Genomic DNA, 22,190 nt, shown 5'->3' on the forward strand with positions numbered 1-22,190 from the left:
TCTTTAATCAGTAGCTGTGGTCCAGCTGACTAATACAAGCTGCAGGGCATGTTGCTGCAAATCCCAGGCCTTAAAATGCAGCCGCCTCATGGTGCAACATCACATAACGACGATGATGCTATCGATTGCTCAGAGCCAACTCATGCAGATCAAAAGGACAGACCGAGGCCAAGTTTACATTAGGCTAACACAACACAATGGAGCCTCGGCAGGGGAAAAGAGCTCACGTACCGATTCAAGGGATCTACCCATTACACATGGGATTTACTCCAGAATCAACAGGGGATCATGCTCACCTGGCACTTCTGGTCTATACTTTTCACAGCACTAGTAGCTAACCTATTTTATCATTTTTCACCCTCACATTAGTTATCCACAAAAACAAAACATTTTGGCAGCAGTATTTCTAGATCGGAAATTCTGTTAAGGTTCCCAGGATCCTGAAGTTAATGCACTTCAGAAGCAGCCAATTAACTTAGTACCACTAAGGTTCTCTCCTGCTCAAGCTGGGCTATGCCAAGAGATGGGCCCACCGTTCTCGAGCATTTTCCAATGCCACAGTTGAACTGCCCAGAAAGTAAGTGTGGCCCAGGCACACACACACTCCCACCGGTTTTATTTCCCTATGCTGTAAAGAAATGTCTTTTAGTCTGTAAACTGCTTGTAATCAGAAACTTGCACAAAGTGGGTAGTAACTTGAATAATTATGATGGGCAATGGATCACTTGCAGGCACCCACTGTCTGCATCAAGCGCTTCAAGATCAAGTAATGCTTGTTACAGAATAAAGCTCCCTTCACGGTTCCAATGATGGTTGCAACCACATCCTCAGAAGAAAATCCCCCACTGTACCAGTGTGACATTTTCCATTTCCCACATCAGGCATTCTGTGCGAGACTGACAAGTTAATGGTGAATTAGGAGCAGTTTTGTGCCGTTGGCTCATACCCACTAGGAATGAACTGAAACTGCCTATTCACACACAGCAGTCAGCAGACACATTCCATCACTTTGGGCTAGTAGGTCCAGGCTCACTGAAAGGGTAATGTCCAACTCACTGTAGCCAGTCCCCCTAGTGTTGGGGGCTTCAATGAGAAACAGCCCGTTCTACAAACACAAAAAGTTAGTGCAGACTGAGCTATTTCTTCAGCAACAGACTGTAGCTGTAAAACTATTTCAAGTGCATAAATATGAATTGCTTTTGTTGTGCAGCTCTGAGCAACGCAGACCAGAATACATGAAAAAATTAGTTATGTATACTGTGGCAGTTAGTACACATTACAGACACAGAGTACTGTGATGAGTGAGCGAGGGACAAACAACCAAAAGGATTGCAAAGTATATGATCAACACAACTCAAAACTTTGAGGAAAATAATGTAAAAACTCAATGTTAAACAGAATGGCTTAACTGCATTAACTAAACTAGCCATATACATACAGCCAGCCTTCAAAGGCCTGACCTTCAGTAGCAGTATTTCTTACTGGAACAATGCACTACCTTTATTCTTAAATCTACGTTGGCCGCTTCTCTTGAGGTTTAACTGGAATGCTATTAACCAGTGAAAGAACTTTTCTGCATTTTAAAATTGCTTTCACATTGGCCTTGGAGGGATGCTTGGGTTCCCAAGGCACAAGTCGTGCGCAAACAGCAGCAACCTCAATGTAACTGAATTTGCCAAGATCAGCTCCCAGGATGACCTGTAGCGATGGTGCAAGAATCCGTCTGAGGCCAATGTAAAAGCTTAAGAGCTGTACTATTGACCTGGAACTTGCTAATCAGGCAATCGCCAATCTTGAGTGCAGTAGTTCCAATTTAAACTTTAAAAAATTGCATTCCGACTGAAAAATATTCAGATGTTTGCAATTGCGAACATTTTAAGCAAATTGTTACATTTGATCCCTACAGGCCTAACTCTAGTAATTACAGGTTTTGCAGAATAACCTTGAGTCAAATAACACAGAACTGAGGGGTAGGTAGCAACACATGTAAATTTATTCCACCATATCTCTACCTGCACAAACAGGTGGATTCAATACCTCAATTGCAGCCTATAAATCTAACTGATGTAATTTAGTCCCAATAAACCAGCACCTTGGATGTTTTTTTTTCTTTACACACAACAGTAACTTGCAAAACTGCTACGGCTTCCCTGCTGTGAGCGAGGTTTCACATTGGCCATGCATACCAAATACAGCAAGATCCACAAATTAGTTGACAATACAGTGCTTGCACTTTAAAAAATATTTCCAATAGGCTGGGATGAGTTAGTTCTCAGTTCTGGTGAGCTGAAAAAGAAACCAGCTCATTGCTATGTCAGAGGTTTGTGCACATTTCGCCTTGGCCAGTTTCCTCCTCCACTTGCTCACTGCTTGAAGTCCTGTGACCTGCTACAGCTTTTCTTGACTCTACTCCTGGTGTCCAACAGAAGGTGCCTACCATTCAATTTCCAGGGTTAAACACTTTCCGGTTTAAGTTATGAGGAAAGACGAGAAAAACTTGAGACTGTTCAGTCTTGAAAGGGGGGACTTTATAAGAAAGATGCAAGATCGTAAGTGGAATAGAAGAAGTTAATCCTGAACACTATTATAAAGGCTTGCTCACCAAGACACGAGGAAAACACTGAAGCCCCAGCCCAGGGACAGTGCAGATTCTCGTGCAAGGTGACAGAGCTATGAGCAGGCCCCACTGATTACTGACAAATGCAAAATATGGGGTCATAGGTACAAAATGGTAAAAGATTAAGTTCGTGACTGATGTCAGGAAGCACTTCTTCACACCAAGTGATTAATACTTGTAATGCTCTTGAGTAAGCGACTGGAGGCGAAAACTCGGGAGCCATTTAACTACTGTGATGGGGAAAACTGTAGGTTCCTATGGAAGGATTAGTGCGTGGGCTGAAAGACCTCGGTCACCTGTAGTGATATTTGTGAAAGCTAAACTGCTGCATTTGATGGCTAAAAAAAACCACGAATGGGGGGGGGGGGGTTGGTGAAGGAGGATGAGACAAAGAAGTACAGACACAAATGTACCCTTTTCAGTGCTGTCTATCAGTGTTGTTCATTTGGAGCTACCCTTCAGACAGGAATACAAAATAAAATGAATCCAACAATAGCAGGACATTTTTTAGTATTTGTTTAAAGGTCGAAGAAAACCAGTGTGCAATTAAATTAAAAAAGGGAGAAGAGCAGAAATCCAGCCTAATTAGGCTTACCAAATTGTGCTTGATAAGAAGGGGGGAGGGGGAAGGGAGAAGAGAAGCGTGCATTGGTATTGGGGCCCCTACTGTTTCTTATTTACATCAATGACTTGGATTCCAACTTAATGCAAACTGGTCAAAGAAGAGGAGAGAGAAAAAAAAGTCAAGTCTGACGAGGCAGCTAAGAACCTGCAAAATGAGCTAGAAAAAATGCTTAGTGGGTGGAACAGCGCCAAATGAAATGGGTAAGTGGAAGGTACAACCTTTGGAAGAAAATGGATGACATACATACTGTTTCAATGGTGTCAAGAGTTACAGGTGAAATTGAAAGATCCAGGGTTGTTCGTAACATGTTCAGTCACTGTGGAGCAGCAATCAACAAAGCAAATGGAATGCTGAACTATGGCACTAAATCAGCAGAGAACAAGTCAGAGGATGTTTTGCTGAAAGTGTACAGCGCTCTACCCAGACCACACCTTAAATGCTGCGCCCAGGTTTTCTCACTAAGACACACAAGGAAAGCATTCAAGCGCCGGGGAAGTGCAGGTTCTAGTTTAAGATGACTGAACTATGGGCAAGCCCCCACTGATTTATGGTGACTGATGAATATAAAAAGAGTTCAATTTTTATTACCCGGTATTCCAGGATTTTTAGGGTTCTCATTCTGAAACTCAGTGCTTTTTATTCTGCGAAAATCATAAATCAGTGGCCTTGATTATGAAGGAAAATTGAAGGAACCTGGGCTCTACAACCTTGAGAGACCTTATAAAAGATGCTCCAGATAATAAGTGGCGCACAGAAAAAGCAAATTAGGGAGAACACTTCAAGGTAAACATGAGTAAGGGGGAAAAGGAGGCAGCGCAGCGCCATACTGGTGAAATTCAAATTTAAGACTGACAATGGAAGTTCTTCCTGCAGACAGTGTTTTTCAGGTTGTGAAGACAAAAACTTAACTCGTTTAAGAATCAGTTGGATGCCGTGATTCGCAGAGAAGGGAACAGTAGGCATTTCTACAAGGAAGACCCAAGAGGGCTCCCTCGTTCATGTTAATCTTAGTGATCCTGCCTCTTTAAACCAGGACGAATGGACGGAGAGATTGTTCTGTATTAAACCAGGCACTGAGAATTGTCTCTGAGGTAGGACACATCCAATCTGTAGAACTTCTCGATCTCAGTGTGGACTTCATCAGGCGGCTTGTTCACTGACTGGCCACCTCTATCATCTCTTGCACACCCAGCAGTTTCTCTCTGGGCTTGCCTGCTTTCTCTCCTTTTGCCACTTCAACGGCATCAATCTTTTCCCATCCAGAAAACGAAACTGGGTGTATACCTAAAGCCAGATTTCAAAACCCAGTTACATACATTCACAAAAATCTTCTTTTTAATCTGTTCAAAATGTAATCTGGAAACAATGTAAAACAACAGCATTGTACTCCTAACTCTATTAAAAAAACAGAACGTTCCACAGGAAGTACAACATGACCTCAGGACGTCTCAAAGCACTTTACAGCCAATGAAGTATTTTTGGAAATAACAACAGAAAATGCTGGAAAAACTCAGCAGGCCAGGCAACATCCGTGGAGAGAGAAACAGAGTCAATGTTTCAGGTCGAAACCCTTCGTCAGGACTGAAAAAACACAGGAAATGAAACAGATTAAAAGGCCAGTTTGGGGGCTGGGAAATGGGGATGAGAGAACAAAAGAGAAGTGAAGAGACATTAAGAGGTATTCAAAACAAGACGAGATGGTGATAGGACTAGTAAAGAGACAAAAGACGGCTCTAGATTAGGTGTGAAATGCGCTGGCAGAATGAGAATGAGAGACAGCTGCCATGTGGGAGAGAAAAAAAGGGGGAAGGGCACAAAACAAAGGTGTGGATAAAAAATAATAGGGGCCGAGGTTACATTTGGCCCCTATTACATTTTTATATATATTTTTTGAATACCTCTTAATGTCTCTTCACTTCTCTTTTGTTCTTTCATCCCCATTTCCCAGCCCCCAAACTGGCCTTTTAATCGGTTTCATTTCCTGTGTTTTTTCAGTCCTGACGAAGGGTTTCGACCTGAAACGTTGATTCTATTTCTCTCTCCACGGATGTTGCCTGGCCTGCTGAGTTTTTCCAGCATTTTCTGTTGTTATTTCGGATTTCCAGCATCCGCAGTATTTTGCTAAAGTACTTTTGGAAGTTCAGTCACTTGTAATGTAGGAATTATTTTAAAGGGCGAATCACTTATACAGGCAAACATGGCTCCAATTTTGCACAGCTATTTGTGGGATCTTACAAAGTGCAATGAATTGAATAACCAATGAGATGTGTTTCTGGTTGACGGGGAAGAACTCCTTGATCTTCAAGTTATCTCATGAACTTCCAACGTCCTCCTGAACCACCAGAACAGAGAGATGGGGCCTCAGTTTCACCTCTCCTTCAAAAGGTAACGTCCTTCCAATGGTGCATCACTCCCTCGGCACTGCACTATACTGTCATCTTAGGTACTCAAATCCTGGAGTGAACCCACAACCTTCTGATTAGAGGCAAGAATGCTATCCTACTAGCATTATGCATTAACTCTGGGCAACTGTGCCTTTAGGAGATAAGCTTTCTCAAATCATGTGGCTTTTCTTTCCCATGTCCCTAGGTGGTACATCCACACTTTTATTCAAAAGATAGCTCAGATTATGTAAAAAAAATCCAGAATTAATCCTCATTAAATTAAGCTTTATCCTCCCCCGATGTGTAGAACTAAAAATTGAGATGATGTCTCAGTGTGTGTGCAGCTGTTCAGTGACTGTGAATTATATAAATCACAGAAAGGAGGCATTTCCGTGGCCTGAGGACACAATTCAATTAGAGGAATATCTTTTGGAATTGCTCAATTCATTTTGTGAAGAACGGGTTTTAGTGTACACACACCTCGGTGTTTAAGCAAAGCCTCGATTACTTGAAATCCTCCTTTTGAAGCAGACACGTCCAGTGATCCTAACCGCACATCCTCCAGCACAGACTCAGCCGTTTCAAAACCATCATTCATCGTGGTTACGATGACCCCTGTTGGCCCCCTTTTTACCCAGCCACTGCAGTAAAGCCCTGAGAAGGTTGGAAGGTTAAAGAAGACGGATTAAGTAATGAAAAACAACAAAATAATGCAACACCCAATGCTTTGAGAATTATTTCACACCCAAACTCATATTTTATAAATATTTAATTTCCAGTCTCTTTCCACAGTCTCAAAAAGCCTTGCTGCTCAACTCAGCAAGTCCGCTCTCGTTAATTTAGAAGAGCTTCCCGGATTCACTGGGTACATTTCCTTCTTCATGAAATCCTATTGAACCAGCATGACCCAATTACATCCAACGTCATTTCCAATTCCAAATACTAACCTGCATAATTTGACCAGTGCCACAGTATTAATTTTATTGTCAATAATTCTCGGGATGCGGGTGTCGCTGGCAATAGCAATGTTTATTGCCCATCCCTAATTGCCCGGAGGTGGTGGGTCACCTTCTTGATACAGCCCGAGAGGTTTGCTAGGTCACTTCAGTGAGCAGTTAAGAGTCAACCACATTGGTTTTGGGCTGGAGTCACATATAAGCTAGACAAGGCAAGGACGGCAGGTTTCCTTCCCTGAAAGGACATCAGTGAGGCAGGTGGGTTTTTACAACAATCCGAAACAGCCACCGTAAGATTTGAACTTGAATAATTCTGATTACTAGCCCAGTAACATAACCACTACACTACTGTACGAAGTTCATTGCACTACAAAGTTTAAACAACATTCGAACGGAAATAAAATGATATTAAGACTGCATTTATCATGCTGCTTGCTGCGAGTGCACTTTAGCTACACTTCCTGCTGCACCATCCTGACTTTATGCCGGAATTTTAAGAATGTTTTCAATATTCTACCAACAACAGCTGCAGCATAAGTTTTAAAGTTGACAAAGTTTATTTAAAAATCAATATGTGCGTTACTTTCTGATGAGATGGACTTAAAAAAAAAAAAAAAAAAAATTCAGTCAATAATATCTAATAAAGATTGCGAACCTGTCAACCTTTGAATGCACAGGAGAAAGTACCTGTACATAAACAAGTTCAAGGTCAGTAGCCTCCTGACTGGCTTCTTGGCGATGCTTGGCCCCTGCTTATTGAGCATACTTCTGCCACATTTTCAAGCACTACAACTTCCTCCAAAGCACAGGTTTTCAAACTGCCACTTGATTAAATTTGTGCCAAAAAAGAAAGTTTATGCTATGAATAACAGGATGAATTTTTCACTTTGCTACTGGTGCAATAGTAAAGTGATCTTCAACCTGGGTCACTGTAAAAACCATTACATTCCCTACATCCCCCTCAGTGCAGTGAGCTGCAAGGTGGTATCCAGGGACATGAATTTTTTTTAAAAGTCAGACCTCACAGGCCTCCGATTACCAAAATGACCTTGATTGTGGAATACAATTAATTCTTTAAGCTAGAGAAATGACAGCAATGTATCCCTTGAGGATATGATTTTCCCTCACAAAAGTACAAGGTGGTTCTGGAGCTGAATTTCTTCACTATAAATCAGAAGTGGGCACGAACACAGTAAGAAACCACAGAGTTTTAGTCTAATTGCAAGCTTGTTCAACATTAATTGAAATGTGCAGTAGCACATTTGGTGCAATAAGTAATGTTATCATGTGTGGAATACATTCTCTGATGCAAAGCATCGATGAAGGGGCTGTGGAAACATTAACACAACATAAAACTTGGGTCACAGCTGCTAAAGCAACCCAACACAATGCAAAGAGGTAGCCCAATTCTTGAGATAGTGAACTGCAAATGCTGAAAATACACACAGGAAACTTTCTGGTATCCGGCACTGACGGGACCGAGCTGGTGCCGTCCCATCAAAACTGCCGTAGAAACCAGCGCTAATGTTAAAACATACGGAGCTTCTGAGCTCCGTGTGAAGCAACAAACCCTGTTGCTTAGCAACAGCTTCAAAACAGTCGGCGTAGCTTGCAAGCGTCTCTGTAGCTAAGCAACAGCTTCAGCTAGACCTTGCAGAGCCACGACTGCAGAAAAAAAGCAACGAAAAGAAAAAAAACTTATCTGAACTGACTCCTGAATTTTGCCGGTGGATAGAGCTTTCCGGACATTTAACCTCTGGATAAACGAAAGTTTCCTGTAGAAGGTCCTTCAGCATCTGAAGAGTAAAGTGGATCGACGTTTCATGTGACATCCTGTCAGAACTCGGGTTCAGACAACAGGTCCACGCCTGAAATGTTAGCCCATCGTTTCTCTCTACAGATGCCGATGGACCGTCACTTAAGATCTTGCTCTTTACAGCTACCAACTAACCTGGTGCATGCAGGACCCGTCCCAAATTATTTGGGATAATCCCTTGCTGCTGATCAAATGGAACCGAAGGGTCAATGGGATAGCTTTTGTAGCCAACGCTGCTCAGCACTAATCCACACTCCAGATCTTCAACATCTTCCGTCTGAACGGCCTTAGCAGACTCTCCTGAACCCTCAGGGAAGAGAAAAGTTCTCCAGTAGTCAAACCAAACACATACAAGCTCAGTAATCTCGTCATCCAGCATAGGAGATGCAAAGTAAAGTACTCATAATTTGTAACATTAATTGTCCAGTTACCAAAAGATCAAACAAAATAGGTAGCATTGAATGAACATTTGATACAACAACTTGCATTTATATAGCGCCTTTAACATAGTAAAACGTCCCAAAGCGCTTTGCAGAAGTGTTATCAGATAAAACTTTACACCAAGCCACATGAGGAGATATTAGGGCAGATGTCCAAAAGCTTGGTCAAAGAGGTAGGTTTTAAGGAGCATCTTAAAGGAGGAGAGATAGAGGAGCAGAGAGGTTTAGGCTGTGAATTCCAAAGCTTGGGGTCTAGGCAACTGAAGGCACAACCACCAATGGTGGGGCAATGGAAATCGGGGATGCGCAAGAGGCCAGAACTGGAGGAACGCAGAGACAGCAGCATGGCATCACTGAATTACAAATCTACCAGCAGTGGCATTTATCTTCACTTCTTCTACCCTCCAACCCCAATACACCAAACAAACTTTGAATCGTAGCCTCACACCTGTTATCTTGGATGCATCACAGATAGGGTTCACACAGAATGCTAAGCACAGTGCCTACCTCGAGTTTGGTAACCGACAGCCGAATCCCAGCCACCCGTTTCCCATCGTTACTCGGTACAATCTCCAAGGGGCTCCGCAGGAACTGAAGGCCCCATTCTCTGGTGGCTGCCGCTCGGCGCTCAGCTTCTTTTCCAGAAGGCTTTTCAAGAGCAGCTTTTATTATGAGCTCAGTTAGCCGCTTCCTTGGCCTTGGCAGGTCTGGAAAGTTACAGATGGCAGAATCTAGCAAACATATTTAGCTTTAATGGTTTCTTAATGGCTAAAAAGAGGCAAAAGCTTTCTCCGCAAGGCAAGGAGCAGTCAGTTTTGGTCTACACAAACTGATCTTTTAACCACCACTTTCTAGGCAGAAGAACTGATTGGAGATGATCAATTATTGCTAGAAATATAATGCATTATTTGGTACTCCCGAGACCATGTTGCCTAAAGTATCTGCCTTTAGACACTGCCAAAGGAAAAACATGAGGAGGTTCTAGGTTTGCAACTGGGTTTCCCCAAAGGAAAGGGTCATTTTAGATCTGATCAAGTTGTTTGTATTGAATTAGAACTAGGATAGGATAACTCAAACCTCTTAGTAACTGCATAGCACATGGTAGGGTCGTTAACTTCTAAGACACAGGTTTTCAAATTAGGGGCTGAGGCCTTAGGGAATCCGTGAGGAGATTCTAACTAGTCCATGAGGTTGAGTTTCTGTCAGCTGGTCATTAGATTTCTGCATTTGTTGGCTTACAACATTATTTCTGAATACAGAAACATTTTCTGCAATGAGAGAACACTTTAATTTGTAGAACACCTTTTAGGATGTCCCATAGATGTGTGACCAGTTAATCTGTTTTGGTGACATTGCTTAAAATATAAATGCTGGACAGGACACTGGGAGAATTCCCCTGCTGCTCTTCGAATTGAGACGTGGGATCTTTTACATCCATCTGAACAGGCAGACGGGGCCTCGGTTTAATGGCTCATCCAAAGACAGATAACCGCTTCACATAACTTTAAGCGCTTTGGGGATTCCCAGGACAGGAAAGGCTTTATATCAACGCAAGTTCTTTTTCATCTCTGGACTGCACTCTTGTCAAAATGGAACATCTGCATTGCAAATCTGCACAAGGTGGATTCTTCATTCTCCTGGAGATCAACAGTAGAGTGAGCTTCAACCTCTGCAGAAGAGGTTGCTGCAGTAACGGCATGGCAGCACGCTGCAGAAAATCACATCAGGACAGAAAAAAGAAATCCAGACCTTATTGGCCTTCTCAAGAAAAAAAAAATGCAGCCTCAACTCTGCAATAATTATAAACAGGCTTTAATAATCTAACCTAAATTTCAGGTCTTGAGGCAATCTCGTTGACCGTGAGAAGAAAAGTTAGTGTTCTGAAGATGAATTCGCCATTACAAAAACAAAAACGTGGCAAAATCACAACACACAACCACTGAAAATATTCTGGTTTTGAATTTTAAACATAGGTTTAGACAACAGAAATGCAAAACCTATTTGGCCTTCCTAAACGAGACTGCAGTCATTTGAAAGTCTATTCCAGGCTTTAATTTAACAAAGTGCTTTTAAAGCAAATTTTTTTATTTATTTAGGGATGTAATGAGATCTCCAGCAAAGCAGCTACTAAACAAGCTACTGTATGCTCACCTTTAACGATCTGTTTGAGCCCCTCAAAGTCACTGGGATTGAGCAATGGACAAGTACCAGGCAAATTAATCATCTCACGCAGCTCCTATTAGAGGGAAATAAGAGAATCAAAATACGTTATACACATCAATCATGTACACACCCACATCGTGAACAACAGTGAAAGATACCTCGGAATGGCAAAATATTTGATTTTTTTAAATGTTGAAATTCTAACAATGTTTGTCTCTCTGTAGCTTTAGAAAAACTCCTGTAAACAGAACTCCTCTCCCATGATCGAGAAACTGCACCTTTTCAGTAGTCAACCCTGCAGTTTTATAACCCTCATAAATGGTTACTTTATTGGTAGCAATCTCCATATTGAATTAAACATCGTCTTGCACTGCAATCACTATCTAAACTGGTAGATTAAAATGTTTGACCGAGGCTCACATTGTTGGTAGCATGTAAGCCTGGTAACTGACAACACTTCACTGGAAAGCCCTTTTGAGAGCGAGTGTGGAGTCCTCATCAAATAAAAATTTAATCTACGGGAACTTTCATTCCCTCGCCCATCCATGATTATTACTGGACACTGTCCAGAAGCAAACGGGAAGCATGTTAATGAACTAGAACGAGATCTGCATCAGCAATAAGTTTGGTTAAGCCTGTTGGTCTGTCAGCATGCAACTTGATCCAGGTCAGATTAAGACTCCAATCCAAACTGGAGATTGACCGCTGTGTGAAAAGACTTTGTGCTTGATGTAGGGAGCTGCTGAACCATCAACTGTTACAACTGGAAAACTTGCACCATGAGAAACAAATCGAGACATTTTGAGCCATCTGTTGACCAGTGTGGAGCACTGCACTGCTCTGGAACTTTTTATTTTTAAAAACGAGTTTGCTTTGCAGCAGGCTGCCTTAACATTACAGTAGGTGCAAATCCCAAATGATGCACCTCCTGGACTGGTCTCACACCCCTTGTCCAAGTGTGTGTCAGGCTTTCAAACCTGGGTTATACTGCACAGTTTGCACTGACAAAGCCAAAGCTGTTTTTACATCAACACAAAACAGCTGGCCTGTTCATGTAAGTGAACGGATTATATTAACACTTGCAACAAAACATAACATAATGGGCCCAGTGTTCAAGATGTTGGGAACTGAAGTGATACAAAAAAGGTGTTACCAGCTCCGGGTAACAGTACACATGTACAAGGCAAAATCGTGGATTTTTACTGTACTGGGACAGGTTGCAACTTTACATAACACCATACCTTTATGGTAAACGCCACCTGGAGAGGTCCTCTTCTCCCAACAAGTAGCACCCGCTTTACCTTACTGGCTGCTATAGCCTCCAAAGCATGTGCAGCAATATCGGTTTTCTGTAAATATATATCCAGCTGTAAGTTAGCGTAAATAGATAATTCTGAAAGGAGATGATATTTATATGAAAGCTTTAGTGATTGCTTTAAAAACTTCTCCCTATTGTCTATATTAAAAATCTTCAATTGCAAACATGCTACAGGAAACTTTGTTATCCGGAGGCTAACTGTCCGGAATGCTCGAGACACCGGCAAAAATCAGGTGCCGTTTTTGTTAGGTTTTTCTTCTTCTCGTAGGTTTTTTTTCTTCTCGTTGCTTTTTTCCTCAACAGTCAAGCTCTGCAAGGTCTGCTGAAGCTGTTGCTAAGCTACAGAGACGCTTGGACTGTTTAGAAGCTGTTAAGCAACAGAGTTTGTTGACAGATACGGAGCTCAGAAGCTTCCGTATCTTTCAACATTAGCGCTGGAGTGTCCGGCAGTTTTGAGGGAACGGCAACAGCTCGGTCCCGTCGGTGCCGGATAGCACAAAGTTTCCTGTATTATGAATTGCTATATTTGCATGCATAATGGAAATGGCCTATATAAATTTGTCAGGTTACAATTTCCTCCTCCCACCAGTGGCGGCACTGTAACCCCTCAGTTTTGCACCTCCCAGCTGCTCAGCCTACACTGCAGAAAAACCTCTTGGCTCCAACCAACTCGAATTCTCTGCTTCCCAAATTACTGTTCAGTTTTAATACTTACATTTTTTATACAAACATACAAAATTGCTGGGTAGGAAAAGATTAGCTTGTCCATCACCATGATGGCTGGAGCACCATGACTAAACACTTCCTTCCTTCCATGTATTTGAGGGTATATTTTGTGCAAAGGAGTTAAAATATTTTCTTTTTAAGACACTGCGTTTCGATGACCATTTTATAGGAATTAACTGCTTAGGAACCAAATGTTGCCCTAATCAGGATAAAGTTTAATACAGGAGTTCACAAACCTTAAGCATGTCAATGGGAGAAAGGAGAATCCTGGCTACATCGAACGCCACATTTCCTTGTCCCAGGATGACCGCCGTCTCACTGCTCAACTCAGGGTTCAGCTGTAAATGAAAATACCACAAGATTTAAGCTTCTTGTACTTGAAAAGTTAACCCATTAAACAATACTCACTCAACATCCAACACTTCAACTGGGAATGTGCAACACTCCTGGCTAAAGACAACTTTGCACAAAGTTAGATTTGTCAAAGCTGCCATTTCCAAATTTTGACTCCCTTTTTATGGCCTTTACTCCGAACATGAACTTATAAAGCAACAGCATCCCTCTTGTACAAGACCATCTCAGAGTCCTTTACAGAGGGGATAGGTAACACTGAACAGGAAGTAAAGAAGTTTGGGGGTCAAAGGAAGGCCAAAAGCAGGGTTGAAAAAATACATTAATGGGAGGCTTTTAGAAGGCAAAGTGGTTTGGGTAGAAGACAGGGGCGTAGTGGTTGAAAAAAAAAATCAACTTCTAGCAATGGATCAGAGAACAAGCAGCAATTCGGAGTCAAAGAAATAGATGTACAGCTGGAGAAAGCACACTCTTCCGCAAACGGCAATCGATGCTAGACCAATTGCTAATTTTAAATCAAGCTTTATGTTAACCAAAGGTCGTAAGGGATATGGGCCAAAGGTGGGCATATGGAGTTAGGTTTAGGGGTACGGTAGCATAGTGGTTAGGTTACTGGACTAGTAATCCAGAGGTCTGGACCAATGATCCAGAAGCGAGAGTTCAAATTCCACCACGGCAGCTGGGGAATTTAAATTCAGTTAATTAAATAAATCTGGAATAAATAATAATAATAATCAACTTTATTGTCATTGTTAGTGCACAAGTGCAGTACAACGAAATGTAGGCTCCCGAGAGTGTACATTTAGATTAAGACATTTAAACATTCAACATTCATTTGGCTTGTAATGCATTAACATAAACATAACCATAATAAAGTGCATTGGCAGATGTGCAGGCTTTAGAGTTTATTTGTGGAGTTCAGTAGGATGACAGCCCTGGAAAAGGAGCTGTTCCTAAATCTGGTCGTTCGGGTGCAAATGCATCTGTAGCGTCTCCCAGATGGCAGGAGGGCGAACAGACTGTGGCTGGGGTGGGTAGGGTCTTTGATGATGGTCCGTGACCTCCGTAAACAGCGTTTCTGGTATATGTGCTCTATGGTCGGTAGCCGGGTGCCGGTAATGCGTTGGGCAGTTTTGACTACCCGCTGCAGGGCTTTCCGGTCATAGTAGCTACAGCTGCCATACCATACTGTGATAGTGCGTCAGGATGCTCTCTATTGTGCAGCGGTAAAAGTTAGAGAGGATCAGTGGTGACAGGTTACATCCCTTCAGCCTCCTTAGGAAATATAGGCGCTGCTGGGCCTTCTTCACCAGAGAGGAGGTATTGAGGGACCAGGAGAGGTCTTCCGTGATGTGGACTCCGAGGAACTTAAAGCTGTCCACCCTTTCCACCACAGCCCCATGGATGTGGATGGGGGTGTGACTTCCGCCTTTAGACTTCCTGAAGTCCACAATGATTTCTTTGGTTTTCTTGATGTTAAGGGCCAGGTTGTTATCGGCGCACCACTTCACGAGATGCTGGACCTCCTCCCTGTAGGCTGACTCATCGTTGTTAGTGATCTGGCCTACTACCGTGGTATCATCCGCAAACTTGATGGTGTTGGAACCATGAACAGCCACACAGTCGTGGGTGAAATGGGAGTAGAGGAGGGGGCTCAGCACACATCCTTGTGGGGCCCCTGTGTTCAGGGTCGGGGGGGGGGGGGGTGGGTGAAGGTGGTTACCTAATTTGACAGACTGGGGTCTGTTTGTTAGGAAGTCCAGGGTCCAGTTGCAGAGGGAAGTGTTCAGGCCAACAGTGTGGAGTTTGGTGGCCAGCTTGTTCGGGACGATAGTGTTGAATGCTGAGCTGTAGTCTATGAACAGCATTCTGATGTAGGTCTCTTTACCATCTAAGTGATTCAGTGCAGAGTGTAGAGCAGTTGTGATTGCATCCTCCGTTGATCTGTTTGCACGATAGGCAAACTGGTGTTGGTCAAGAGAGGCAGGAACACTGGCTAATGCTAATGTCAGTAATTGTCGTAAAAACCCATCTAGTTCACTAATGTCCTTTAGGGAAGGAAATCTGCCGTCCTTACCTGGTCTGGCCTATATGTAACGCCAGACCCACAGCAATGTGGTTGACTCTTAGCTGCCAAACCACTAGGAAGAAGCATGGACTGCAGTGGTTTAAAAAGGCGGCTCACCACCACCTTCTCAAGGGCAATTAGAGATGGCCAATAAAATTAGGGATGGCCAATAAATGCTGGCCTTGCTGCGAATGAATAAAAAAAGTCACAGAGCAGCCATGATCTCGCCTCTCCACCTCTCTGATGCTCCTTAGAACCTACTTCTTTGACTAAGCTTTTGGTCACCAGTCCCAATACCAATTTTAGTCTGAAAACGCTCCTGTGTGACGCGCCTTGGGACGTTTTACTATGTTAAAGGTGCTATATAAATGCAAGTTGCTGCTGTTGAGTAATGTGATGAACCAATCAACAGCCAAAGCGACAGACAGGCAATCGCCCTATCCTCAGTACCTCCCCAGCATACAGCTGATATCAGGAAGTTTCAGCTGCTAGATAATTTTCTAGTACTTAATGGCATCTCAGGCTACAGCATGAATATATTACACTACACGCTTTTTTTTTAAAACTTACCCACCATAAGCTAATCATGACAGGAGGAAAGAGATTTCAACTTTTGTCACAGCTTCACGCTCCAGAAGTGAAGACGGACTAGCAAGATCCTTATAATCTTCACCTGAATTGCTACAATCACATGGGCCCAGAAATTCAGGTCCCAACGCGTGAGTATGCATGGGGTACTCACGCGTAGGCCCAACGAAAGTGCTGGTTTTGTGCATGCACGGGAAACCGGCACTTCCATTCCCCTGAAAGAAGGGGTTCAGTGGGCGAACACGTGCGCCGGAGAGGCAGCGCGTGCGTATTAAACTTACGTTTTTTTTTTTGCAGGTTTCTCCGGGGGCTAAGTCTCCAACAGTTACACTTTTAAAAAGCAGGTGCAAGGCCTGCTTTTAACAAGGTAAGTGGGGAATTAATTAAAATTAAAACATTTTTTCCACAGGTTTATTATTTTTAAATACTTTAAAGAAAGGTAAGTTTATTTTTAGCCCCGTTAGAAAATGTAATTAATTTTTTCAAAAATTTAAATTATTGTTTAAAATAGTTATTTCATGCAATTTATAGTTACTTTAAAAATGTGATTTTTATTTTTTTTAAAAATTTATTTGAAGTTTTAGTGATGTTTTGAGGCTTATAGTATTTATAGGTTTGACAGCTCTTCCTGTCAAACTTATGAATGAAGCATTCCCTACCACCATTGGCTCTCCATGGCCCACGTGATCCCAGGGGACGCATCGAACTAACTGCGCCCCTGGGATACGTGAGCACTGCGCGCCGGCAGTTGGAGGAGGCCCAGGATCGGAATCGCACGCGGGCCCACAGCTCAACAGCCGGCGCGCTAGGTAAGTGCAGGTCGGGGGCTTGCACCCGCGGGAAGCCCCCGACTCGAATTTCTGGGCCATGTTCTCCATCACCAGTATCTAGTGACCACAGAATACGCTATTGGCAGCATACGCTGGAGCAACTCACCAAACTTACTTCAACAGCATTTCCCAGACCTCTACCACCAAGAAGAACAAGAGCAGCTATATCATGGGAGCACCATCATCTCCAAGTTACACCTATTCCTTGGACACGCAGCGCCACTTCTTCACCACTGATGGGTCAAAATCCTGGAGTCCCCTACCTAACCTCATTCCAGCACCAGAAGCGTAGTGGGTCTTCACCTTGAACCACTATCACCTTCTCAGGGCTACCAAGGATGGGCCTTGCCAGTGTCGTCCACATCCTCAGCACAAATAATATCAGCATACTTCAGAGGCCATTCGGAGTACTGTCACTGAATTACTGCCACAGAAGGCAGTAGAGGCCAATTCATTAAATATATTCAAGAAGGAGTTAGATATGTTTCTTAAGGCTAAAGGGATCAAGGGATATGGGGAGAAAGCAGGGACAGGGTACTGAATTTGGATGATCAGCCGTGATCTCATTGAATGGCGGAGCAGGCTCGAGGGACCGAATGGCCTACTCCTGCTCCTATCTTCTATGTTTCTATGTTTAACCCTCACGCAAGATCAGTTACAGATTTTGGTGTAAATTCTCTGTGCAAAGCTTGCCCTTGCTTCATAAACGCGGCTCTCAAGGCTTTTTCTTTCCCTTACTTTTCTTAATGGTTTACTATTAAATATTTACCTGGTATTCTGCAGATACTTATCCTGTATTATGCAGATATTTACCCAGTATTCTGCAAAGAAAATGTAATCCTTCTATATTCTTACAAATGCCAATGGCTCAAAACTGACACGACAATTTTCTTTTGTTAAAGACGGGACTTTTAAACTAAAGGGTAAATCTTCGGATTCCACACTGCCAGCGGGGAGCCTTGCCCACCCGCCACGCCCATTAGGAAGCTGCAGGCACCCTGCTTGCCATCTTCTATCTGTTGAAATCAACAGTCAATTTTTTATTTTTATTTTTATTTTTAAAAATTGCAGGCAGTGTGCCGGAGATTTCCCCAATTCATGCAGCCAGCGGATAAAGCTTCCTACTGGCAGCGTCTAAATGGAAAGCTGCTTGGTCCAGTTTGACCACAAATTGAAGCAGACCAAAACATAAAGTGCACGGCTGGTTGGGGGGGGGGGGGGGGGGGGGCGGCAGAGAAAGAGGAGTCCACAATTGTGGTAGTCATGCATGATATGTGGGTGGAACGAGTCAGATGGCGTTGTTTACTCTAAGCTGCCTTATATTCTTAAGAAGCACTTGCACAGACTAATTTATGGAATGATGGTTGCAGTGGGTTCCCGAGATGGGGCATCTGCAATTAGGGTAAAGACTCGGGCTTCATACTTGTGCGTATTTATAGTTCAATTTAACAGTGCCCACAACTCACTTTTTACTCTCAACAGTCAACAACAGGATATCGATTCTGCAACGTGACTAGGGATCATTAAAGTAAGTTTTCACTGATTTCCAGCACACATTCCCAGGTTTCTTTGGGCTGGTGGATCGGTTAAAAAAAAAATTCCTCCTGACCTGAAAATTAAAATGTTGCCTCCCTGGTTCAAGGGTCAAGGATGTCTCAGAGCGGCTGCAGAACATTTTGGAAGGGGAGGGAGAACAGCCAGTTGTCGTGGTGCATATAGGTACCAACGATATAGATAAAAAACAGGATGAGGTCCTAAAAGCTGAATATAGGGAGTTAGGAGGTAAATTAAAAAATAGGACCTCAAAAGGTAGTAATCTCAGGATTGCTACCAGTGCCACGTGCTAGTCAGAGTAGAAATAGAAGGATATTTCAGATGAATACGTGGCTAGAGGAATGGTGTGAGGGGGAGGGATTCAAATTCCTGGGACATTGGAACCGATTCGGGGGGAGGAGGGACCAGTTCAAGCCGGATGGTTTGCACCTGGGCAGGGCTGGGACCAATGTCCTAGGGGGAGTGTTTGCTAGTGCTCTGGGGAGGGTTTAAACTAAAATGGCAGGGGGTTGGGAACCTGAGCAGGGGGACAGAGGAAAGGGAAACGAGGATAAAAGAAAAAGATAGGAAGGAGAAAAACAAAAGTGGCAGTCAGAGAAATCAACGGTTTAAATCAAACATGGCCACAGTAAATAATAATTCTAATAGGTCTAAGAGCGTTAAAAAAACAAGCCTGAAGGCTTTGTGTCTTAATGCGAGGAGCATTTGTAATAAGGTGGATGAATTAGCTGCGCAAATAGAGGTAAACGATTATGATTTGATTGGGATTACGGAAACATGGCTCCAGGGTGGCCAAGGCTGGGAACTCAACATCCAGGGGTATTCAATATTCAGGAAAGGGAGGTGGGGTAGCATTGCTGGTTAAAGAAGGGATTAACACAATTGTAAGGAAGGATATTAGCTCTGATGATGTGGAATCTGTATGGGTAGAATTGAGAAATACCATGGGACAGAAAACGTTAGTGGGAGTGGTATATAGACCTCCAAACAGTAATGCGGAGGTTGGGGATAGCATTAAAAGGGAAATTAGAGAAGAGTGCAATAAGGGCACAGCAGTCATCATGGGTGACTTTAATCTACATATAGATTGGGCTAACCAAATTAGTAACAATACTGTGGAGGAGGAATGCCTGGAGTGTTTATGGGATGGTTTCCTGGACCAATATGTCGAGGAACCAACCAGAGATCAGGCCATCTTTGACTGGGTATGATGTAACGAAAAAGGATTCATTAACAATCTTGTTGTACGAGGCCCCTTGGGTCGGAGCGATCATAATATGATAGAATTCTTCATTAAGATGGAGAATGAAGTTGTTGACTCAAAGACTAGGGTCCTGAATTTAAACAAAGGAAACTACGATGGTCTGAGGCGCGAGTTGGGTAGGATTGATTGGGGAATGTCACTCAAAGGGTTGACGGTGGATAGGCAATGGCAAACATTCAAAGACCGCATGGATGAACTACAGAATTTGTTCATCCCAGTTTGGCATAAAAATAAAACAAAAAAGGTGACTCAACCGTGGCTAAGGGAAATTAGGGATAGCGTAAGATCCAAGGAGAGGACATATAAATTGGCCAGAAAAAGCAGTAAACCTGAGGATTGAGAGCTGTTTAGGATGCAACAAAGGAGGACAAAGGGATTAATTAAGAAGGGGAAAATAGAATATGAGAGTAAGCTTTCAGGGAACATAAAAACTGACTGTAAAAGCTTTTATAGATATGTGAAGAGAAAAAGATTGGTGAAGTCAAGCATAGGTCCCTTGCAATCAGAATCAGGGGAATTTATAATGGGGAACAAAGAAATGGCAGACCAATTAAAATACATATTTTGGTTCTGTCTTCACAAAGGAGGACACAAATAACCTCCCAGATATGTCAGGGAACATAAGGTCTGATGAAAGGGAGGAACTGAAAGAAATCAGTATTTGTAGGGAAATAGTGTTAAGGAAATTGATGGGATTGAAGGCCGATAAATCCCCTGGGCCTGATAATCTACATCCTAGGGTACTTAAGGAAGTGGCCCTAGAAATAGTAAATGCATTGCTGATCATCTTCCAACATTCGATGGAATCTGGAACAGTGCCCATGGATTGGAGGGTAGCTAATGTTACACCACTATTCAAAAAAGGTGGTAGAGAGAAAACAGGGAATTACAGACTGGTAAGCCTGACATCGGTAGTGGGGAAAATGCTACAGTCCATCATAAAAGATGTAATAGCAGAGCACTTGGAAAACAGTGACAGGATCGGACAAAGTCAACATGGATTTACAAAGGGTGAATCGTGCTTGACTAATCTACTGGAATTTTTTGAGGATGTAACTGGTAAAATAGATAAGGGAGAACCAGTGGAAGTGGTGTATTTGGACTTTCAGGAGGCTTTCGATAAGGTCCCGCGTAAGAGATTAGCGTGTAAAGTTAAGGCACATGGGATTGGGGGCAAGGTACTGACCTGAATAGAGAACTGGTTGGCAGACAGAAAGCAAAGAGTTGGAATAAACGGGTCTTTTTCCGAGTGGCAGGCAGTGACTAGTGGGGTACCGCAGGGATCGGTCCTTGGACCCCAACTATTCACAATATATATTAATGATCTAGACAGGGGAACTAGATGTAATATCTCCAAATTTGCAGACGACACAAAGCTGGGTGGGCATGTGTGCTGTGAGGAGGATGCCGAGAAACTCCAGGATGATTTGGACAGGTTGGGTGATTCGGCAGAAGCATGGCAGATGCAATATAATGTGGATAAATGTGAGGTTATCCACTTTGGTAGCAAAAACAGGAAGGCAGATTATCTGAATGGCAATAGATTGGGAGAAGGGGAAGTGCAACGAGACCTGGGTGTCCTTGTGCACCAGTCGCTGAAGGTAAGCATGCAGGTGCAGCAGGCGGTTAAGAAGGCAAATGGTATGTTGGCCTTCGTAGCGAGAGGGTTCGAGTACAGGAACAAGGATGTCTTGCTGCAGTTGTACAGGGCCTTGGTGAGACCACATCTTGAGTATTGTGTGCAGTTTTGGTTGCCTTATCTGAGGAAGGACGTTCTTGCCATGGAAGGAGTTCAGTGAAGATTCACCAGGCTGATACCTGGGATGGCAAGAATGACGTATGAGGAGAGATTGGGTCGATTGGGCTTGTACTCGCTGGAGTTTAGAAGAATGAGAGGGGATCTCATTGAAACTTATAAAATTCTGACAGGACTGGACAGACTAGATGCAGGAAGAATGTTCCCGATGGTCAGGGAGTCCAGAACCAGGGGTCACAGTCTAAGGATAAAGGGTAGGCCATTTAGGACAGAGATGAGGAGGAATTTCTTTACCCAGAGAGTGGTGAACCTGTGGAATTCTCTACCACAGAAGGCAGTAGAGGCCAATTAAATATATTCAAGAAGGAGTTGGATATATTTCTCAGGGCTAAAGGGATCAAGGGATATGGGGAGAAAGCAGGGACCGGGTACTGAATTTGGATGATCAGCCATGATCGCATTGAATGGCGGAGCAGGCTCGAGGGGCCGAATGGCCTACTCCTGCTCCTATCTTCTAAAATGTCAAATGGTCCATGGTCTTCATGCTACAAAATGGCTCCCCAGATGAGAGTGCATCACACCTGTGATGCCAGCATGAACACTCCATACTGTCCGTGCAGCCCTTCGGTAGAGTGTCTATTGACACCACTGTGTCAGCCAATGAGTTGGAGGCGGGGGTTTATAAGCATAGTCTATTTTACAACAAGGTCCATTTACTCAGCAAACAAAGTTTA

At 43.1% G+C, this 22,190-nt stretch overlaps 1 protein-coding gene across 1 annotated transcript in view; it reads right to left on the reverse strand.

Annotated features, from left to right (window-relative positions):
• Positions 1-1,971: 1,971 nt before the first annotated feature.
• Positions 1,972-22,190, reverse strand: part of fdxr (ferredoxin reductase) — a 37,292-nt gene continuing 17,073 nt past the window's right edge. The window contains exons 6-12 of the mRNA XM_085963331.1: positions 13,282-13,383; positions 12,243-12,350; positions 10,990-11,074; positions 9,346-9,545; positions 8,534-8,705; positions 6,107-6,280; positions 1,972-4,526 (exon numbers count right to left, since the gene is read on the reverse strand). Of these exons, the coding sequence (XP_085819457.1) occupies positions 4,396-4,526; positions 6,107-6,280; positions 8,534-8,705; positions 9,346-9,545; positions 10,990-11,074; positions 12,243-12,350; positions 13,282-13,383 (972 nt within the window). The 3' untranslated portion in view covers positions 1,972-4,395. The remainder of the gene's footprint in view (positions 4,527-6,106; positions 6,281-8,533; positions 8,706-9,345; positions 9,546-10,989; positions 11,075-12,242; positions 12,351-13,281; positions 13,384-22,190) is intronic.

This window comes from Somniosus microcephalus, chromosome 21, assembly GCF_052327205.1.
Source record: "Somniosus microcephalus isolate GS21.2 chromosome 21, FLI_Smic_1.0, whole genome shotgun sequence".
NCBI classification, from domain to species: domain Eukaryota; kingdom Metazoa; phylum Chordata; class Chondrichthyes; order Squaliformes; family Somniosidae; genus Somniosus; species Somniosus microcephalus.